Here is an 18,506-nt window from a genome sequence, read left to right as displayed (position 1 = left end):
GGTAAAAAGGGAAAGACCTGTTCATAAGAATAATACTATGGTTAGATTTTTATATAGTTCATTCATTTGAATTTCTTATTGATGCCATGTCCTAGGGTCTACAATCAAACTAAGCAAGTCTAGTGCAAAGAAAATTAAAGACACATCTACACAAATTTTAGGTCATACAGGAAGCATTCCCAGCCTAATACAATTATTTATCTTTAAAAAGTTTTATGTGCTTACATACAAAGCCTTTACTGAAAAGTATAAGGGCTAGCTAAAATGGAGAAAAATTGTTCCATGAAAAAGTCCAAAGGGCTACATGAAGTCAGCAAGATTGGGCAGGAGCTAAATTTTTAAACATTTAGATCTTTAACACTCAGATATTTTGCAGTTCAGAAGCTGAACATTTACAAATGGAATCATCCCAGACGCCAAAAAACCGTAGGGGGGTGTCTAATGTGGGACGGTAACACCCTGTGGCCTCTGGTTTTTTAGTACAGTACATTATATAAAATGATTCCCACTATTATTAATCCTAGCCCGGTAATGTGTAGAGGTCAAAAGAGATTAGTCTCAGCTCTGATCAAATTAAAACTAAGGCTCAACAAAGTGAGTAGTTGAGTTTCTTCTTCAAAAAAAAAAAAAAAAAAAAAAAAAGTGAGTGGTTGAGTAGTTAATTTTGACATAGACAAACTGAAGCTCAATTGACACAATACTACTTTCTTAGGTGCAAGACAACTTCATATTATGCTATAGCTATTTCATCATCATCTAAACCAAGTCAATCATCTCAATTCTAAACATTATAGTCAATTTGCTTTTCCCTGTTCCCTATCTCTCCTATTTGTATCCCCTCTAGGAGCTTCCGGGTCACATTCATTTTCAATTAGAAGTTGGGCTTGTTGTTGGGAAAGCAACATAGTTGGTAATTGATTTGTGAAGAATTCATCAACTAGCTCATCAAATTGGGCATATGTATCTTAATCGGATGAGCTAGAAGTTGAGCTAATGGAAGACATTGTATTTCTTTAAAATCTTGAATTTTTTTGTGTGGGTTGTGTATAGATCGTGTATTAAGTATATATAGCAATGAATATGAAATTTGAATGACAATTCAATGCATTAAAACAAATCAAACTACTGAAATGGAGCATGCATGACTACTGAATGACCTTTCAATGCATTAACACTATACTATGAATCTATTAAGGAGCGGCGGAGGTAAGGGTTGATTTGGTGGTTTTCGTGGTGGTTGCAAGGGTTTGAATCTCGAGGTGGTGGTGATTTATAGGGTGGTAATGGTTGATTTCCCTTGATATGGCCTGGGGAAGGAGGAGGAGAAAAGTTGAAAAAAAAAACTCAACAAATAATAAAGCAACATGTGTACCATTAACTTGTTAAAAGAGGTCATCATCTGGTTTTTGCCTTTTAGAAATGAACATTCCCTAAAGGCTGTAATATTAGAAAATAATCGAAAGATTGTATTAATATAAAAGAACCGATCAAAGATTGTATTATTTTTTACAATTTTCCTATTATAAATATATATAATTAATGTTATTTTTATGTGTGTAAAAATAGTTACAAATGACTCAATAGATTTTTTTTCGTTGAATTTTTTTTATTAAAAGAGCGCTTTTTATCATCACTATTAAAGGGTCATTTATTTTTTTGTTGCAGGGGATTGAACACAAGTCCTTCCTATAAAGTGTAGTCCCAATCACCACTACACCAACATCTAATTGATTAAAAGGGTCCATTTATTAATACTCTCTCATTTACAAAATGTAATATTTGTCATGTCAAAATAAAATGGCTTTGACACACTTTATGATTTGTACAAAATTAAGGACAGATATAGGGACTGAGATCATGTTTGCTGAATTCCACAAATATTTGATCATTCATCACCAGATTGCTCCAATCACAAGTCAATTCATAATCTTGTTGTTTATTTTATCTCCGTGTGCATTATAAAATTTGAGTTTAAAACCTAATATTAATAAGTATCATATCATATGATTCCTTAAGAGGCTTCAAGAAAAATAAAACTGAATCCCTAATATTTCTTCAATCGATAATAATTGTGTTAATTAAGTAATCCATTGATACATGCTTCCTTCATAATTTATTTAATGCGTCAAAGGCTCTAAGGATTTCCGTTTCCCTATTGCTTCCAAGCTAATTGAATATACTAAGTAGGAATTTGAATTGGACTCTTATGCCTTGAGTAATTTATAATGACATCTTGTAATTACCCCAATAAACTAAGTTATTTTATTAGTATGACTCCGTAGTATTAGTTTAATAGTTACAATATCAACGTAATATAAGTGTTTCTTGACATGTGAAATAGATTTTGAAATTTTAATTTCGTACATACCAACATAATTAAAATATTAAAGTACTACTCTGTAATAGAAATTTTTTACTATCATTAATGATAAGAGTAATTATCAATAAGGTAAGGACTTTCTCATAAAATTAGCCTATCATCCCACAAGCATTGGCTACCTCATAAGAGTTGTGCATTAAAAATGTTAATTGTGTTTGGAAGGTTTTTTCCTGGCGGACAGTGGTTGCAAATTTCATAAATAAAATGTGCTTTTAATTTCTTAGAAGACTTGGAGTGTTATCTAGTGTTAGTTTTATTTATTGCATTAATTTAATTTGCTAATAAAAACATGGGCCTAATGGCTAAATAATTATATGACAGATGGTATGCTGCTTCGTGAATTTCTTGTGATACCCCATCCTTAGCTCTAAGCCATACTCTACTGCTTAGTGCAATCTCGTATAATTCCGATTTCCGGCTGGTCCAGGGGAGCCCTTTAGCAGCTCAATCAGAGTTAAGGGGAGCCATGAGAGCGAGCAATCTAGCTATTTGAGGTAGCATTGCCAACAACATCGTCCCCAATAACACTGCAGTACTGCACATCTCCTTAAATCTTGCTAGCACGAATTGCCTCACGTCAACAGGAAATACCAATACATACCCTTCTTAAGAAATATCAAGTTTCTTTCTAGCTAACTTGCGTTCTGTTTGTAATTCCCATGATTTTTCTAGCTTCTGTCACTCCCCCCCCCCCCCCCCTGCAAAATTTTTATTTTTGATAAGGAGGAAGTAGTATATAAAGAACGCATTGACAGCATCATGATGTGCTAACTGCCAACTGATAATCCAAATAATAAAATACAATCAGAGTCATGAGGAGAGATTTTGACTGAAAAATCACATCAAATTAACTAGTTTCAAAGCACAAATATGTTGCATTCAGAAAGGCAAATTTGAGCCATAACATATGATGCATCAGTCACTTTGTTCAACAAACACACTTAAAAGTTCTTTTATTAAATGTTCTCAAGAACAACTTACAAGCAAAGAATTAGACTTCACAAATGTCCAGATAGATCTATAGTACTGGCTACATCTAACAGAGAAGTATGTGTAAAGAATTTTTCTATCTACAACTACGACACTGATTTGCTCTTCAAAGACATGCTGGAATTTACTCTCAACTCATCAATCAATTTGACTATCCGCAATTTCAGACTGCTGCTCTACTGCTGGCTACATCTAACAAAGAAGTACGTGTAACGAATTTTACTATCTACGACTACGGCATTGTTTTGCTCTTCAAAGACATGCTGCAAATTTACTCTCAACTCATCAATCAATTTGCATATCCGCAACTTCAGAATGCTGCTCTACTGACTACATCTAACAGAGAAGTATGTGCAAAGAATTTTACTATTTACGACTACGACACTGATTTTCTCTTCAAAGACATGCTGGAATTTTACTCAGCTCATCAATCAATTTGCATATCCGCAACTTCAGACTGCTGCTCAGTGGTCACTCGAAAAATTGGGCTGACCTCACGCTTCTCATTTGTTATCTGAAGATATTTCATCTGAGAGTCATATGAAGAACTCAATTCCGTTTTCAGTTTTTCCATAAGCTCAGAAACCAGTGACAATTCTGCATCAGACATACTTGCTGACAAGCTAGGTTGCACTGATACGGATACGGGGACAAAAACGGGTACGGGTACGGGGACTGGATACGGCAAAAAAAAAAAATCAAGATACGGGTACGGCTCGGATACGGCAAAAAAAAATCCATTTAAAAAAAAATCCATTTAAAAAAAAAATCCATAAATAAAAGTGGTAAATTCAACTAATCAGAAAGGGGAAACAATTAAAAAAGGAAACAACACATGAACACATGAAAAAATTACCTACTGACATTCTCATTTAATGTCACTACAATTCACTATATTATCAACAACAAATAAAAACAATTAAAAAAGAAAACAAAAGACTTACAGAAAGAAAGAAAGAAGAGAGTCAGAAAGAAAGAAAGAACTCAGAAAAGCAGGAAGCCTCGCAGGTGGGTCTCCAGCGAAGAAGAAGGTGGGTCTCCGGCGCCGCCTTGAACCAGGCGTCGGTTGTTGCAGCCTCCAGGCGAGTCTCCGGGTCGCCGCCGTCAATCAAATCGCACAGGGAAGGAGAAGATGAAGGAGTTCGAAGTTTTAGGGTTTGTGAGAATTGGGGGAAATCGAGTATGAGATAAGTTTTGTTCTGATTTGGGTTTTTTTTTTTAAAAAAAATTGGGCTGGGCTTCTTGGGTACGGCGGAAATTTGGATTTCCTGTACCCGAAACGTATCCGATCAAGACCCTAGCCGTCCCCAAAATGACGTGCCGTACCACTTTTGATGGGGACGGATTGGGGACGTATCCTAGCCGTCCCCGTCGCGTACCCGTCTCCGAGACGTTTCGGGTACGGGAGACGGCAGCCCAGAGCCGTACCCGTGCATCATTGCTGACAAGCCTTCTTTCTCCATGACTTCCTGAGTTGTATCATTGACAGTGAAACCAAATTTAACCGGCTCTTCACCAGCAATAAACAGAGTCATCTCAAAAGGACCAGTGTCCGAAGATATCCCTCTTATCCCAGAAGGCCTAGGTTGTACTTGTAGTCTAACTGGCTGATCACCTACAGGTTCATTCATTCTCAGCTCATGCTTCTCAATTGTCATCAGAAGTAATTTCATCTGAGAATCATATAAAGAACTCAGTTCTGTTTTCAGTTTTTCCATAAGCTCAGAAACTAATGACAATTCTGCATCAAACATGCTTGCTGACAAGCCTTCTTTCTTCATGAATTCCTGAGTTGTATCATTGACAGGGAAACCAAATTTAATTGGCTCTTCACCAGCAATAAACAAAGTCATCTCAAAAGGACCAATGTCCGAAGATTTCCCTCTTGTCCTAAAAGGCATAGGTTGTACTTGTAGTCTACCTGGCTGATCACCTACAGGTTCATTCATTCTCAGACTACTACTTGCTGCTACGGAGCTAGAAACACTCGGTTGAAGAAACTGGTCATTCAAGCGTTCATTTGCTGTGGATCTGTCAGATGCAGTACTCAGACACTTCTCCATGAATTTCTTAACCTCAGAGTCTGTCACTTTGCTTAGTGCATCAAGCATTTTACGACTTCCAACCCTACCAAGAATGTGTTGCTTGGTCCTGCATACGATGTATGGTGTTTCCCGAGTAACCATCTGAAGCACACACATCCCAAACGAGTAAATGTCAATCAGCTCATTATAATAATATCCTTCAAGAAGTTCTGGAGCCATGAACTCAGGTCTGCAAGAAAAACTCTGTACCGTAGTATCCCCCTGTTCAAAAACCAGCGCGAGACCCAATTCTCCAATCTTGACAATGCTCGATCTTCCATCAACAAATATGTCATCACAGTTAAGATTGCGATGAATGATCTTGAGATCATGTATGTGACAATGGTCTAACCCCTTAAAAATCTGTGTACACCAACTCTTGATCGCATTTATATCAGTAACATCACATTTCCTGACATACTACCTTCCTCCTTTTCCCTCTCATTTCTTATTTCTCACTCCATATTTCACTCCCAGATTCAATTTTTCGCTGAAAGAAATCGAAAACTTTACAATTCTGCGAATCACCGGAGAGAGAATCATTTAGGTAATCCTGCGAACCCAACAAGGGATAAAGATGAAGATTTAAGCTTGGTTCAACTAAATCAGTCTATACTTTCCCTAAAAAAAAAAAAAATAAAGAACTAAATCAGTCTATGACTCTAAGCTACCAAAAAAAAAAGTCCTGCATGTATAACTGACAGTTAGGTTTCAATCGTATGTATGACTTTCACTTCCTCTACAGATTCAAAATTCTATTGATCTATAATTTTTTTTGCTTTGCATCCCAAATTTGGGATCTAATTCAACAGACAAAATTCTCTTAAAGTTAACTCAAAAGCTACCAGAATAAGCTACACTAGCCAATTTACCTCTACACTTATACAAAGTCCTGCCAAACGCAACACACAAACATTTCGATCATCAGGAAACTGGAAGCATATATATATAACAACTCATTACGAAAAAGATTTGTCATCCTATCAGTCAGAAGAAATCAAGTCATAACCAAAAGAAAATTATGACTTTAGGCTTCTTTGAGTTGATTGATGTTTAAAAGAAAATTATATACTTCATACACTACAAATCTTCAATGAAATGATACCTTAATTATAAAACTAATTCAATTTAACAACAAAAAAAACTTAGTCCCAAAATGATTTGGAGTTGGCTAACATAATTCGTCATAAGGAACAATCAAGTAAGTGGGCGCAATAAACTTACAGTAATATACTGGGAGTAACCTTAACAAGTTGCAATTTTTAAAAATGAGGGCGCTCTACCAACATAGGTGGAGTAATATCACAGAATTGGGAAGGACCTTCATATAATCGTTCAATGGTTTTCCTTTCTTTCATGCTGTAAATGCCCATATCACTTCCTCCTTTGTATACATCCCCAGTAAGAAATGCTTCTCTATAGACGTCGGTAAAATATATGCAATTAGCTTTACAACCATGCTTATACGATGATGCATCCACGGAGAAAGTAGAGTTTGAGCCCAAGAAGATAGCATGTTCACCCACACCCTGGACTTGTTTGAATTTTCCATCATCCACATTCAACTCGAATATCTCAAATGATTCAGTCCAATACTTGTCTTCATTCACATGTCCATAACCATACATGAACACTATCCTAAATATTACCAACAAAGTGTTTTCTACCTCTACCAAATATGGAAAGACTTCAGCACCAAGTTCAGGAAGTTTAGGAACATCGAGGTTGGCAACAATTCTTGAACGTCGTTTCATTACCTCACATCCAAATGCCATTACCTGTCCACATATATCTACGGCATAGAATTCTCCCTTAAAGTAGTAGACATCGGACACTTGATGAACCGTAAATTGCACATCAGGTATACTCCACTCGTGCTGCCCAGGTCTCCAAAAGGCCAACCTTTGGGTTTTGTCGAACAACATTGCAACAACAAAATCATCACTACAAGACGGCCAAGACGATATAATGAATTTGTGATACACAAATAAAGATGTAACCTCATCCAATAATTCATCTTCATAAAAATCCAATAGCTTTGGAAGAATACTCGGTGGCTTGATCACTTTACTGGAGGAAGGATCAAAAAGGGTGATGTTATGATTACTGAGACTAGTAGAAATAAGCCACCCATTCGAAGCAAAAAACATCCATCGGTCATCATGAGGCTCAGACAGATTGATATTACGGAACGTGTGTTTGGAGAGACTGTAAAGTCTGCGGTGTGAATTATTGGGAGGGTCGGCTAACATCAACCAAGGAAGTTGGGTATTTTTACATGGACAGAAGTTGTTGACATCCTTTATTGAATTTCTCCAAGTTGAACAGACCAACCCAAAAGCATCAAAATCTTCTAAACTTTCAAGATGCTCCATTGCGATTTTCCTAATAATTTCTTCAGGAATTTCACTCCAATTTGCCATGTTTTCCATTGCCTTCAAAAGGGAAAATAATACAATTATTTACAATCAATTAAAAAAATTAATTGCTTAAAAAATCAGGGGCGATTTGTTGGTAGTCCTTATTAGTTGCAACAAAAGGTATTATTAGAGAGATAACGAATTCTTTTGTTGCAAGGATTCATAGGTAGTTAAAAAAAAAAAGATAGCAAAGATTTTGGAGGTAGTCCTTCACATATCGGAAAGATTGTATTATCATAAAACATAAATTCAAAAAACTAAGTCATATCGAATCACATATACATATTCAATAAACAGATTCATTGTAAATCACAATTCAAATTCATAAATCAGATTGATTTCAACTTAACAAATAAAAATTCAATCAGCAAACAGAATTCAAATCGAAGACAAATTCAAATAACAGTTTGATTTCAAAATACAAATACAAATTTAATTAAGAAACAGAATTCAAATTAAATAAAATTTCAATTAACAAATAGATTTCAAATCGAGCATACCAATTCAATCAGCAACTGATTATCACGATTTAATTTTAAATAAGAGGTAAATATGAAACTCTTATCAATATGGATTCACTTCACATTATCCAATCAAAAAATAAGAGTAATATAAAATCACACATACAAATTAAATCAACAAAATTGAATTTGCATCACAATGATAAATCTAATAAACATATAGAGAAAAAAAAATTTCCAAAAATTGATAGGTAGACTTACAGTACGAGAGTTAAACAAGACAAGAACTCGGAGGCTTGCAGCAGTTTAAGGAGAGTTGTTGCGCCTCAGAAGTCAGAAACAAGTAAAAGTGTAAAATTCTGATTTGTTTTTTATTTTTATTTTTATTTTTATTTTTTGGGTCCAGAGAGGCAGATTTATAGTACTTGCAATTTCCTAATTTTGTTGTTAAAAAAAGTTTCCTAATATCCTTTACATTTATAAAGATAAAAAGTTTCCTAATTAAAACCAAACTTTTTTTTTGTGTGCTTTACCTAATTTCCTTAGGAATAGTAGGATAGGATCATATGAAAACACACCATAATATTTCATTCGTTACATATTAATTACAATTTTCGATAATAGTTGTGGTAGAGTTAGTATAAGGAATACGAAGTATTTTTGGGTATGCTTACCTAATTTTCCAAGGAATAGTCGAGTAGGATCATATGAAAACAGACGATTAGACATTTTTCCTCTCTGCTTTATGTCAAATCGTTGCACATTATTTGTTACGGAGGTAGTATAAGGAATGAAAACGCACTATTTGGACTGTAGATTATCACTCAAATTTGAGCCATCAAATCCTACGGCTGGTTTTTTATCCTAATTTTTTGCACCAAAGGCTTGTTTTTCACTCTTCTATTTCTCACGCGTCTTTTCTTTCTCCCCTGCTTTCTCTACTCTCTGGTATTTTCTTCAAATTTCTCGTTATTTTTTCAAATCAAAGTTGTAATGCTTCTATTCTTCGTCAATTTCATTGCCATTATCATTTACGATCGATCAAGTGAGTTATTCGTTCTTAATTTTGCTATATTTGAGTAATTTTATTTTTAGCTTCTAATCAGTGAACTTTGTAGTTAAATTGATTTATTCATATTGTTGTATTTTAGCTTGTTATTGTTAGGTTTTTAAATATATGTGTAATATTGTATTTTATACGGAGTACTGTTAGGGCCTATAATTAGTGTTTATATTGTATAGTTAACGGGCCTATTTCTTGAGCCCTAATCACTTGTATAAATACTCTACTCTACACTCTAATGAAACTACGGAAAATATTTTCGTGACATGGTATCGGAGCCAAAATCATTCTAATCCCTAAAATCAATTTCTACTTTCTACATTCTAATCCCTAAATTAATTTCTATCATAATCTCTACAATCAAATTTCTGGATTTTTTTTTAATCAAGCAATTTCTACGAATCTTCTTGCTGTTCTAAATCAAATTTTGGGCCTTTCCTAATTCTACTGGTTTACTCCTTCGATTGTTGTGCGTTGCTTCCCATACTACTACTCTCCATCTGTGCGCTGCTTCTCATAATACTACTACTTCTTCTTCTTGCTCAAAAATGGTGAATGACAACCGCAATTCGATTCTCAATTGTACCCACTGCAATCGATCGGGCCACGACTATAATTCTTGCTTTCTTGTCCACGGCCTACCCGATTGGTGGCTGGACAGATATGGAAGTAAAGGCCGTTCTTCGTCTTCGGCAATTGCTTCCCCTGTGTCGCAAGATCAGCCAGGTCGCAGAGTTATCCCGCGCCTCTGTCCCGCGGCTGCTGCACCCACCACACCTCTTCTGCCAGGCCGCGGGGATATCCCGCGACCCCACCCCGCGGCCACTGCTTCCTCCATTGTTGCTGCCCCTCGGTTTACTACTACTCCTCTGTCTTCTATTTTGGGTGTGTTCGACCCTTCTGTGAACTCTATGGCTAGTAACTCTTTATCGTTCTCATGGATTATTGACACCGGAGCATCCCATCATGTTACCGGCAATGACAATTTTTTACAAGATGCTCATTCTATTATCTCGTCCTGTTGGTCTTCCCGATGGTGCTAAGGCCATGGCTACTAAGGAGGGTCGTGTTGTCTTGGCGGATGACATTACTCTTGAACATGTTCTATTTGTTCCGCAATTAAATTGCAATTTGATTTCGGTGTCTAAGTTAATTGATGATTCTAATTGCTTTGTCCGATTCACTAATTCTCTTTGTGCTATACAGGATCAATCCTCGGGGAGCTTAATTATATTGGAGGCGGTGAACGGATAGATGGACTATATTATTTCCGGCGTCTCCCTAAAGTATGTGCACTCACGGGTCCGGAGATTTCTACATTTGAGTTGTGGCATCGACGTTTGGGGCACCCATCGGAAAAAATTGTCAAATTGCTTCCTGCTATTCGAGGTACTACTGATACTAAGTGTTTACATAAAGCTTGTGAAATTTGTCCTCTTGCTAAACAGACCCGAGCCAGTTTTTCCTGATAGTGATAGTCGTGCTAGTCGTATTCTTGAAATGATACATTGTGATTTGTGGGGACCATATAACACGGCTTCTACTTGTGGTGCTCATTATTTCTTGACGATTGTTGATGATTTTTCACGTGGTGTTTGGGTTTATTTATTGAATGACAAAACCGAAGTTTATTCTTCTTTTTTCTCTTTCTTTGCTATGGTTAAGTGTCAATTTGATGTCAATGTTAAGTGTGTGCGGAGTGACAATGGCACAGAATTTAAACCCATGATCCCATATTTTACTGAAAATGACATTCTTTTCCAAACCTCTTGTGTTGGCACACCTCAACAAAATGGTCGGGTAGAGCGTAAACACCAACATATATTGAATGTGAGTCGTGCTTTGATGTTTCAAGGTAATTTGCCGATTACTTTTTGGGGTGAGTGTGTCCTTGGGGCGGTGTATTTGATTAATCGTACTCCTTCTACTTTGCTAGCCAATAAAACCCCATATGAAATTCTTTTTGACAAAGAACCCGATTTTGATACTTTGAGGGTGTTTGGTTGTCTTTGTTTTGCTCATAACCAAAAAGCTAAGGGTGACAAATTTGCACCTAGGAGTAGGAAGTGTGTGTTTGTGGGTTATCCTCATGGCAAGAAGGGTTGGAAGTTGTATGATTTGGAAACCGCTGATATTTTTGTTTCCCGTGATGTTAAATTCCATGAGAATGAATTCCCGTTTGTGAAAGATGGTGATTCGGTTTCTTCTACTGTGGGTGCCGAGAGTGTGCCTAATGACTATGTTGGTGTATCACGATTTTCTTGATGATTTGGAATATGTATTAGAGGTTGGTGAGGGTTCTCTTGTGCCTGAAAACTCTTCACAACCCCGTGCTACTGCTTCTACCCCCCACGGGTCACCTGAGGCTGCTGTCCATGACCACGGCAGTCCCATGGTGTCCCCTGCCCCCTCTGCTGCCTCCTCGGCCACAGGTGCGGGCAGTCTTGATGTGGTTGTTCCGGACTCCTCTTCTACTTCTCCTATTGCGTTGGACCGTGCTCAACGTCCAAGGCAACCCCCGGGGTGGCACCGGGATTATGTTGCACACACTATATCTCTACCTAGTTCATCTATCTCGCAATGTTCATCGTCTACTCCATGCTCCTCAGGTACTCCTTACCCCTTAGCACACTTTGTGAATTGTGATAAATTTTCTGTGCAACACCGTGTTTTTATTGCAGCTGTTGATACGGTAGTTGAGCCTCGTAATTTCAAGGAGGCAATGCAAGATGAGGGGTGGAAAGCGGCTATGCAAACGGAAATTGATGCATTAGTAAAAAATGGCACATGGGTAATGGAAAAATTGCCTCCGGGTAAGAAAGCTCTTGGGTGTCATGGGTTTACAAGGTCAAACTTAATTCTGATGGCACACTCGAGAGATTGAAGGCTCGTCTTGTTATCTTTGGCAATCATCAAGTTGAGGGTATTGATTACAATGAGACTTTTGCTCCCGTTGCTAAAATGGTCACTGTTCGTGCTTTTCTTGCTGTCGCTGCTGCGAAGAATTGGGAATCGCATCAGATGGATGTTCACAATGCATTTCTTCATGGTGATCTTGATGAGGAAGTTTATATGAAGCTTCCCCCCGGGTTTCATGGTTCTCAACCTGGTATGGTGTGTCGTCTTCTGAAGTCGTTGTATGGTCTTCGACAAGCACCTCGTTGTTGGTATTCTAAATTGGCCGCCTCTCTGAAAAGGTACGGATTTGTGCAATCGTACTCTGACTATTCCCTTTTTACTCTGCAATCTGGGTCTATACAACTTAGTGTTCTGGTGTATGTTGATGATTTGATAATTTCTGGTAATGATTCTTCTGCGATTTCAACATTCAAGTCATACTTGAGTGACTGTTTTCATATGAAAGATTTGGGTGTTTTGAAGTATTTTCTTGGTGTTGAGGTTGCTCGTAGTCCGGAAGGCATATTTTTATGTCAACGGAAATATACACTTGACATTATTGCAGAGTCTGGTTTGCTAGGTGCTCGTCCGGCAGGTACTCCTATTGAGCAGAATCATACTCTGGCGAAATCAGAGTCCTCTTTCTTTTCTGATCCAGAGCAGTATCGACGGCTTGTGGGCCGTCTGATTTATTTGTTTTTTACTAGACCGGATTTGGCATACGCGGTGCATATTTTGTCTCAATTTATGCAACAACCGCGACAGGATCATTGGGAAGCGGCTCTTCGTACGGTGCGGTACTTGAAGGGATGTCCGGGTCAGGGAATCCTTTTGAGTTCAGATTGTGATTTACATATTACAGGTTGGTGTGATTCAGATTGGGCAGGTTGTCCCTTGTCGCGCCGTTCTATCTCTGGCTGGTTGGTGTTTCTTGGTGCTTCTCCTATATCTTGGAAGACTAAGAAACAGGACACTGTGGCCAAGTCTTCTTCAGAGGCCGAATTCCGCTCAATGTCTAAAACCACTGATGAGTTGAAATGGTTAAAGGCCCTTCTTCTGAGTTTGGGTGTCTCCCATCCCCGTGCTATGAGTTTGTTTTGTGATAATCAATCTGCTTTGTATATTGCGAAGAATCCGGTTTTCCATGAGCGTACCAAGCACATTGAGGTTGATTGTTATTATCTTCGTGATGCGATTCAAGATGGTATCATTAGTCCATCTTATGTGAAGACAACAGACCAATTAGCGGATATTTTCACCAAGGCTTTGAGTAGAAGTCAATTCATGTATTTACTTGGCAAGTTGGGCATTTGTGATTTGCATGCTCTAACTTGAGGGGGGGTGTTAGGGCCTATAATTAGTGTTTATATTGTATAGTTAACGGGCCTATTTCTTGAGCCCTAATCACTTGTATAAATACTCTACTCTACACTCTAATGAAACTACGGAAAATATTTTCGTGACAAGTACGTTTTTTAGAAAATCAAACTGATTTTTCGATTTGAATTTCTTAAGTTTCGATTTCAATTTTAGTTTCGTATTAGTATTTTTTGAATTGTGTTTTGTGTAATTTTGCTTGATTTTAGTAGATTAGGTTTTTATGTGTAATTTTTGCTTGGTACTCTACTCCTATTGTTGTTCTCGACCTTTGGAGCACGATTTTTGTGTTTGTTGCCATTATTATTATGATCTTGATTGGCAATGACAAAACGAAGGTTCTGTTGAGGTTGTGGGTTGTAAATTCAACTTAAGTTATGATGAAGTATGACATTATTTGAGATTCATAGGTGTAAATTTCTTAATTTGTGTAATTTTGGTTTCTATGTGTGATTTAAGCCTGATTTTAGTTGGTTTGAGTAAACTTGGATAATATAATTAATCAGTGACCTTAGAGCACCAAAAATCCTCGAAATCTTACTATCGCATTAAGTCTAGGTAAAGAATAGAGATTACCAGGTCTAGGTTTGAGTAAATTATGTTATTAGCTTGCTATCATGCTGTCTTGCTATTGCGTTAGGCCGTAATGGACAAACCGAGACTAGTAATGCTGTGTGGGTTGACTAATTTTATGCTGCTAATGAGATTGGTTGCTAGAGATTGGATAATCAATGAGGAAACTAAGAATCGCTATATTAATCTTTGTGATTTGACTCTTTCATCTTATTTTTTCTCACTTTTCGTTCATTTTCATTCGATTATTTAGTAGATTTACATGGTTATTGAATTGCTTGATATTGGCCTCTACAAATCAAAATTAATGGGTTGACTCATTTGTTGATTAATGGTTGACTGATTCAACAAACACCTCTAATGATGGCTGCTATACACAGGAAAATCTTGTGTGTAATTTTCATTTAATCCATAACTTTTTCCATTTTTAGCTAAATTTTTTGGGGTAAAAAATCTGTCTGAAATTTGAAAAAAAGGGTGCAATTTTAAAGTAATTTTTATGTAATTTCTAGCAAAAAGATGTGAACTTTGATGATATCTTAGCATTAAGATTTTAACTTTGATAATATTTCAGGTAAAATTTGATTTGGGTTTTATAAGTTTTGGTAGTTGATAAATTAAATTGTTGTGTTACTAATATGATAATTTGTGGGATGTTTTCGTATTTTAATGTTTGATTCTTTGTGAGGAAGAACTTGCTTACATAGTTACATTATGCTACCTATGATGGGCATTGTCTAAACCTCATTATTTCTATGTGACAAGGTATTTTTTGTTTTTTAATCTATGTGTTAATGTGTATTATTTATTGTACCTCCGACCACTTTGTATATATCTTTAAACAGGGGCTCCTAATATAATGAATTAGTTGTTTTGTTTTTGCGTGTTGGAAGCCTATTAGCTCAGTTGGTCGAGCATTGTGTATACACTACACACAAAGATGTAGGTTTGAATCTTTACATATAGGGTTTTTTTCCCCCCTCTAATTAAGATATAGTCAAGGTTGTTATGGCTGTGGTTTTTGATGAATGAGTTTCCATAGAGTGCCAACGCTATGATAAAAAGTATTCAAAGAACTGAGTTTTGAGAGTCGCATGTATCTTGATTACACCGTTTTGGACTAAAAACAGAATTTTTGTTGAAATAGTTGAGTCTTATACTTGGATACACAATGAAGTTTGACACAAATAACCAAGTCTGAGTAGCTTACTATATATATACAAGGAAATACTTCAATTGCATTGTTAAAACCTTAGTTTTCAACTGCATTGTTTTTGTTGTAACTTAAAAGGATAGCTCTAATGTAAAATGTTATGTGTTAGAAAAAATAAAAGTTGTGTATTGCTTTGGTACCTGTGAAAAAGAATTCTGGATTGTTCTATAATCGGATTCAACTATTATATCTGAAAAATTAGCAACTTCTGCGTGCAGTTCTGATTTGTCTAATTTATCCTACGATACTGTATTGATCGAGTTACCAAATCAGACTATAATTTCTAAAAAAATTATTTTTATATGTCAGTAACTTTTCTGTTGTTAATTTTATTTCACTGCACATGTTGGTTTCAGCTGGTTGATTAAGATGTTGCAAGACAATGCGACTTGAAATGTAACACTATTGAACGAGCATGTCAAGAGGTTAGTTTGAGTCTTAAATCATTTTTACTCTTCAGGTTTTTGAGTGTTCCCTTGGAAGCTCTCAATGCTCTGCTTCCATGTCTATTAAGAGATTACTAAAGTATAATAGGCGTTATAAATCGTAATTACAAGATGATTGAAATTGCTGATCTCATATTCTGGTGCTGAAGAAAATTCATATCAGAATGAGAAGTGCTTGCATGACACCATTTCCTCGAAGCTGAACTACAAAATGTGTATCTTGTTCTTGGTGGAAGGTATGTACTTTCGGCTCTTGGTCATTTTAAACTAACCACTGAGTTGGGTATCTTTGTTTTTAATCTGGGTTTGAATTTTGGGGAAAGTTTGATGGTTGATTTACCAGTTTTGGGTTCAAATATCAGGGTTCATTTAGGTTTGTTCTCATTGCTAACCTAACTTTGTGTCTTGTTGTTATTTAGATTTAAAATTCCTCTCTTCCTTCAAAATAGCATTTTTTTTTTCTGTGTTTGATTTTTTTTCTTCCTTTTATAAACTTAATATTAGGGTTTAATTGAATTAATGAATATGTGAAATAAGAAGATACTTTGAGATAGAAAGGCAAAATGTATCATGGCCTTTTTTTTAGAACTAGAGTAGTTTTGTTTCTCTCCTCTCTTCCCATTATCGCCTGTAATAGTCTTCTAGCCTGCTAGGAAATTCATGTTCTAAATTATGTGGGAAATTTGACAAAGTTCAATCCACATATGGGCTGATATGGCTAAGAATGTCGTGTAGGGAATAGAGAAGGTATGGAAGATTGAGGAGGTTAGGAAGCAGAAGTGAGGAGGGGATAGAGTAAATGAGAAAAGGTGAGGATGAGAGTGAAGGGGGGGATGGGGTAGGATGTAGGGCAGAGATGAGATATTGAGACAGAAAAAATTACTTTAAGAGTGTGGGGAATGCTGCATATGAGTGTAGATCATTCAAGAATTCTTTTATAGGTCATAGGATGGAGAGATGAGATATGGAAGTGGAAGGAAAGAAGAAGGAAAAAGAAAGGGAGAAAAGGGAGAGAGATAAGGAGAAATTAGATTAGGAAAAGGAAGGAATATGAAAGAGAGAATACACAACAGCTTTTAGTGGTTCAATTTTGAGGTTGTACCTTACTACCTTTAATTTTATAGTATCAATGACTATAATTTAAATTTTATTAAATTACTCTCACTATTAATTCTTGGACTGTGATATAGCCTATAGGTGATACAAAAACATACCATAATCTATTTTGATTGTAGTCTATTTATTACTCTTTTTTTATTTTTTTGTGATATGGGTGATGCAAAAACATATTAGAAAACCTATTTTGTTCAAATATAACTGAAAGCCAAAAAAATATTATGGGAATGCTTGTTGTAAAACAAATAAATGGCTGTAAAATCATTCTCAAGAAGTTACCAAGGGATGTGAACTTATTTATCTTTGCTGCTTCTTCTGTCTCTACATGAATAATAGCAGTAGTGAGACACACTAAAAAGAGCGGTGTAACACTATAACCCATAATAATTGTAGCTAAATGTATGTTGTCTTAGCTTTGTAAAAGATGAGTGGTCATTCTTTGAAATTTCAAAGTATTAAGTGGTCCAATATTGAGGTTTGGTTGCATTTTGAGTTGTTACATTATATCTGGGTCCATTTTCATGAGATATATCAATTGAAAGTTGTTACCCTTTTGGTTTATAGGTCATTGGACATTAAATCAGAGATTAGAATTGGCGAGACTGTGCCAGGATGTGATGAGTAGGTCGTGACACTTTATAGTGCAAGTGATGAAGCAAATCCCTTTGATGAAATAAGATTGTCAGGTTTGTCCAGTCCAGGATGCACTCTTCTTTAGGGTGCATAACAACGTGATTGCTGAAGATGTACTCTTCTTAAGGGTCTATTACAGTTTGGTATTGAATTCATGGAATCCTTTTTTTTATGACTATGAGATTACAATCATGGAGGAATGTAATCAACCACTATGTTTATTGATTTCTCTCATGTCTGATAAGATGCTCTACCAGGCCTTAGGTTATGCTCTTTTTTCTGATATATTTAAGCCTCTTTGATATCATGGTTTTTGAAATTTTATTTTCCATGATGTAAGAATTCAGATCTGTTAGTCACAAAAATATGCTTTTATGTTTTATTCCTTATTATTGAACTCTGTGGTTGACGTGCATCGCTTACTGCCTTTTGTGAGTGATATGGGGATTTGCTTCTTTTTTAAAAAAATAAACTGTGATAAATTCCACATGCCTGATCTCACCAAGATCCTAAGTTTAACTGTTTTTCCTTAATTGTTTTCATCAACTAGAGATATTTATTAGTCTTGTTGTCAGTTTAGACTTCTGGTTTAGCACTTAGTAATTAAGTATTCTGCTCACAATATGCAATTTTGTTATAAATACATGAATTGTCATTAATCTATATAAAGACTAGCCTAATGGAAAGAAGTAGTGTGGGCAATGCATTATTAGTTGTTAGAATTAGGATGCTTCTTGAAATATTACATGCATTTCTTTTGGGTGAATTTCCATTTTTAAAAAGCATTATACCTCCTTGTTAAATAGGTTGTTTGTGTACATGCTATACTAACTGATTTTGGTTTGGAAAGCA

The 18,506-nt window shown here is 36.0% G+C and overlaps 1 protein-coding gene and 1 long non-coding RNA gene across 8 annotated transcripts; one reads left to right on the top strand and one right to left on the bottom strand.

The window, feature by feature from the left end:
- Positions 1-3,364: 3,364 nt before the first annotated feature.
- On the bottom strand, positions 3,365-8,721 carry LOC145595486 (putative F-box protein At5g55150). Of its 6 annotated transcripts, none has more exons than XM_081651920.1 (4): positions 8,597-8,721; positions 6,679-7,356; positions 4,821-6,007; positions 3,365-3,994 (listed from the first exon to the last, which is right to left on the bottom strand). In XM_081651920.1, exons 3-4 carry the CDS (start codon positions 5,632-5,634, stop codon positions 3,798-3,800), a joined length of 1,011 nt encoding a protein of 336 aa, XP_081508046.1. In that variant the 5' UTR covers positions 5,635-6,007; positions 6,679-7,356; positions 8,597-8,721; the 3' UTR covers positions 3,365-3,797. The 6 variants fall into 6 exon arrangements, 5 of the variants coding, with proteins under 5 accessions (XP_081508046.1, XP_081508054.1, XP_081508060.1 ...); XR_014102969.1 differs by having other exon boundaries at positions 3,988-4,045; positions 4,315-6,007; XM_081651928.1 differs by lacking the exon at positions 6,679-7,356 and having other exon boundaries at positions 4,821-6,075; positions 8,597-8,661.
- Positions 8,722-9,156: 435 nt separating this feature from the next.
- On the top strand, positions 9,157-17,922 carry LOC145595475 (uncharacterized). 2 transcript variants are annotated; one of them, XR_014102961.1, is made up of 4 exons: positions 9,159-9,380; positions 15,816-15,884; positions 16,055-16,141; positions 17,586-17,922. It is a non-coding gene; the product is annotated as an uncharacterized LOC145595475 (long non-coding RNA). The 2 variants fall into 2 exon arrangements; XR_014102960.1 differs by having other exon boundaries at positions 9,157-9,380; positions 15,816-16,141.
- The last annotated feature ends 584 nt before the right edge of the window (positions 17,923-18,506 follow it).

This window comes from Chenopodium album, chromosome 2, assembly GCF_948465745.1.
Source record: "Chenopodium album chromosome 2, dcCheAlbu1.1, whole genome shotgun sequence".
Taxonomy (NCBI): Eukaryota; Viridiplantae; Streptophyta; class Magnoliopsida; order Caryophyllales; family Amaranthaceae; genus Chenopodium; species Chenopodium album.
This window is presented reverse-complemented; position numbering and strand designations above follow the sequence as displayed.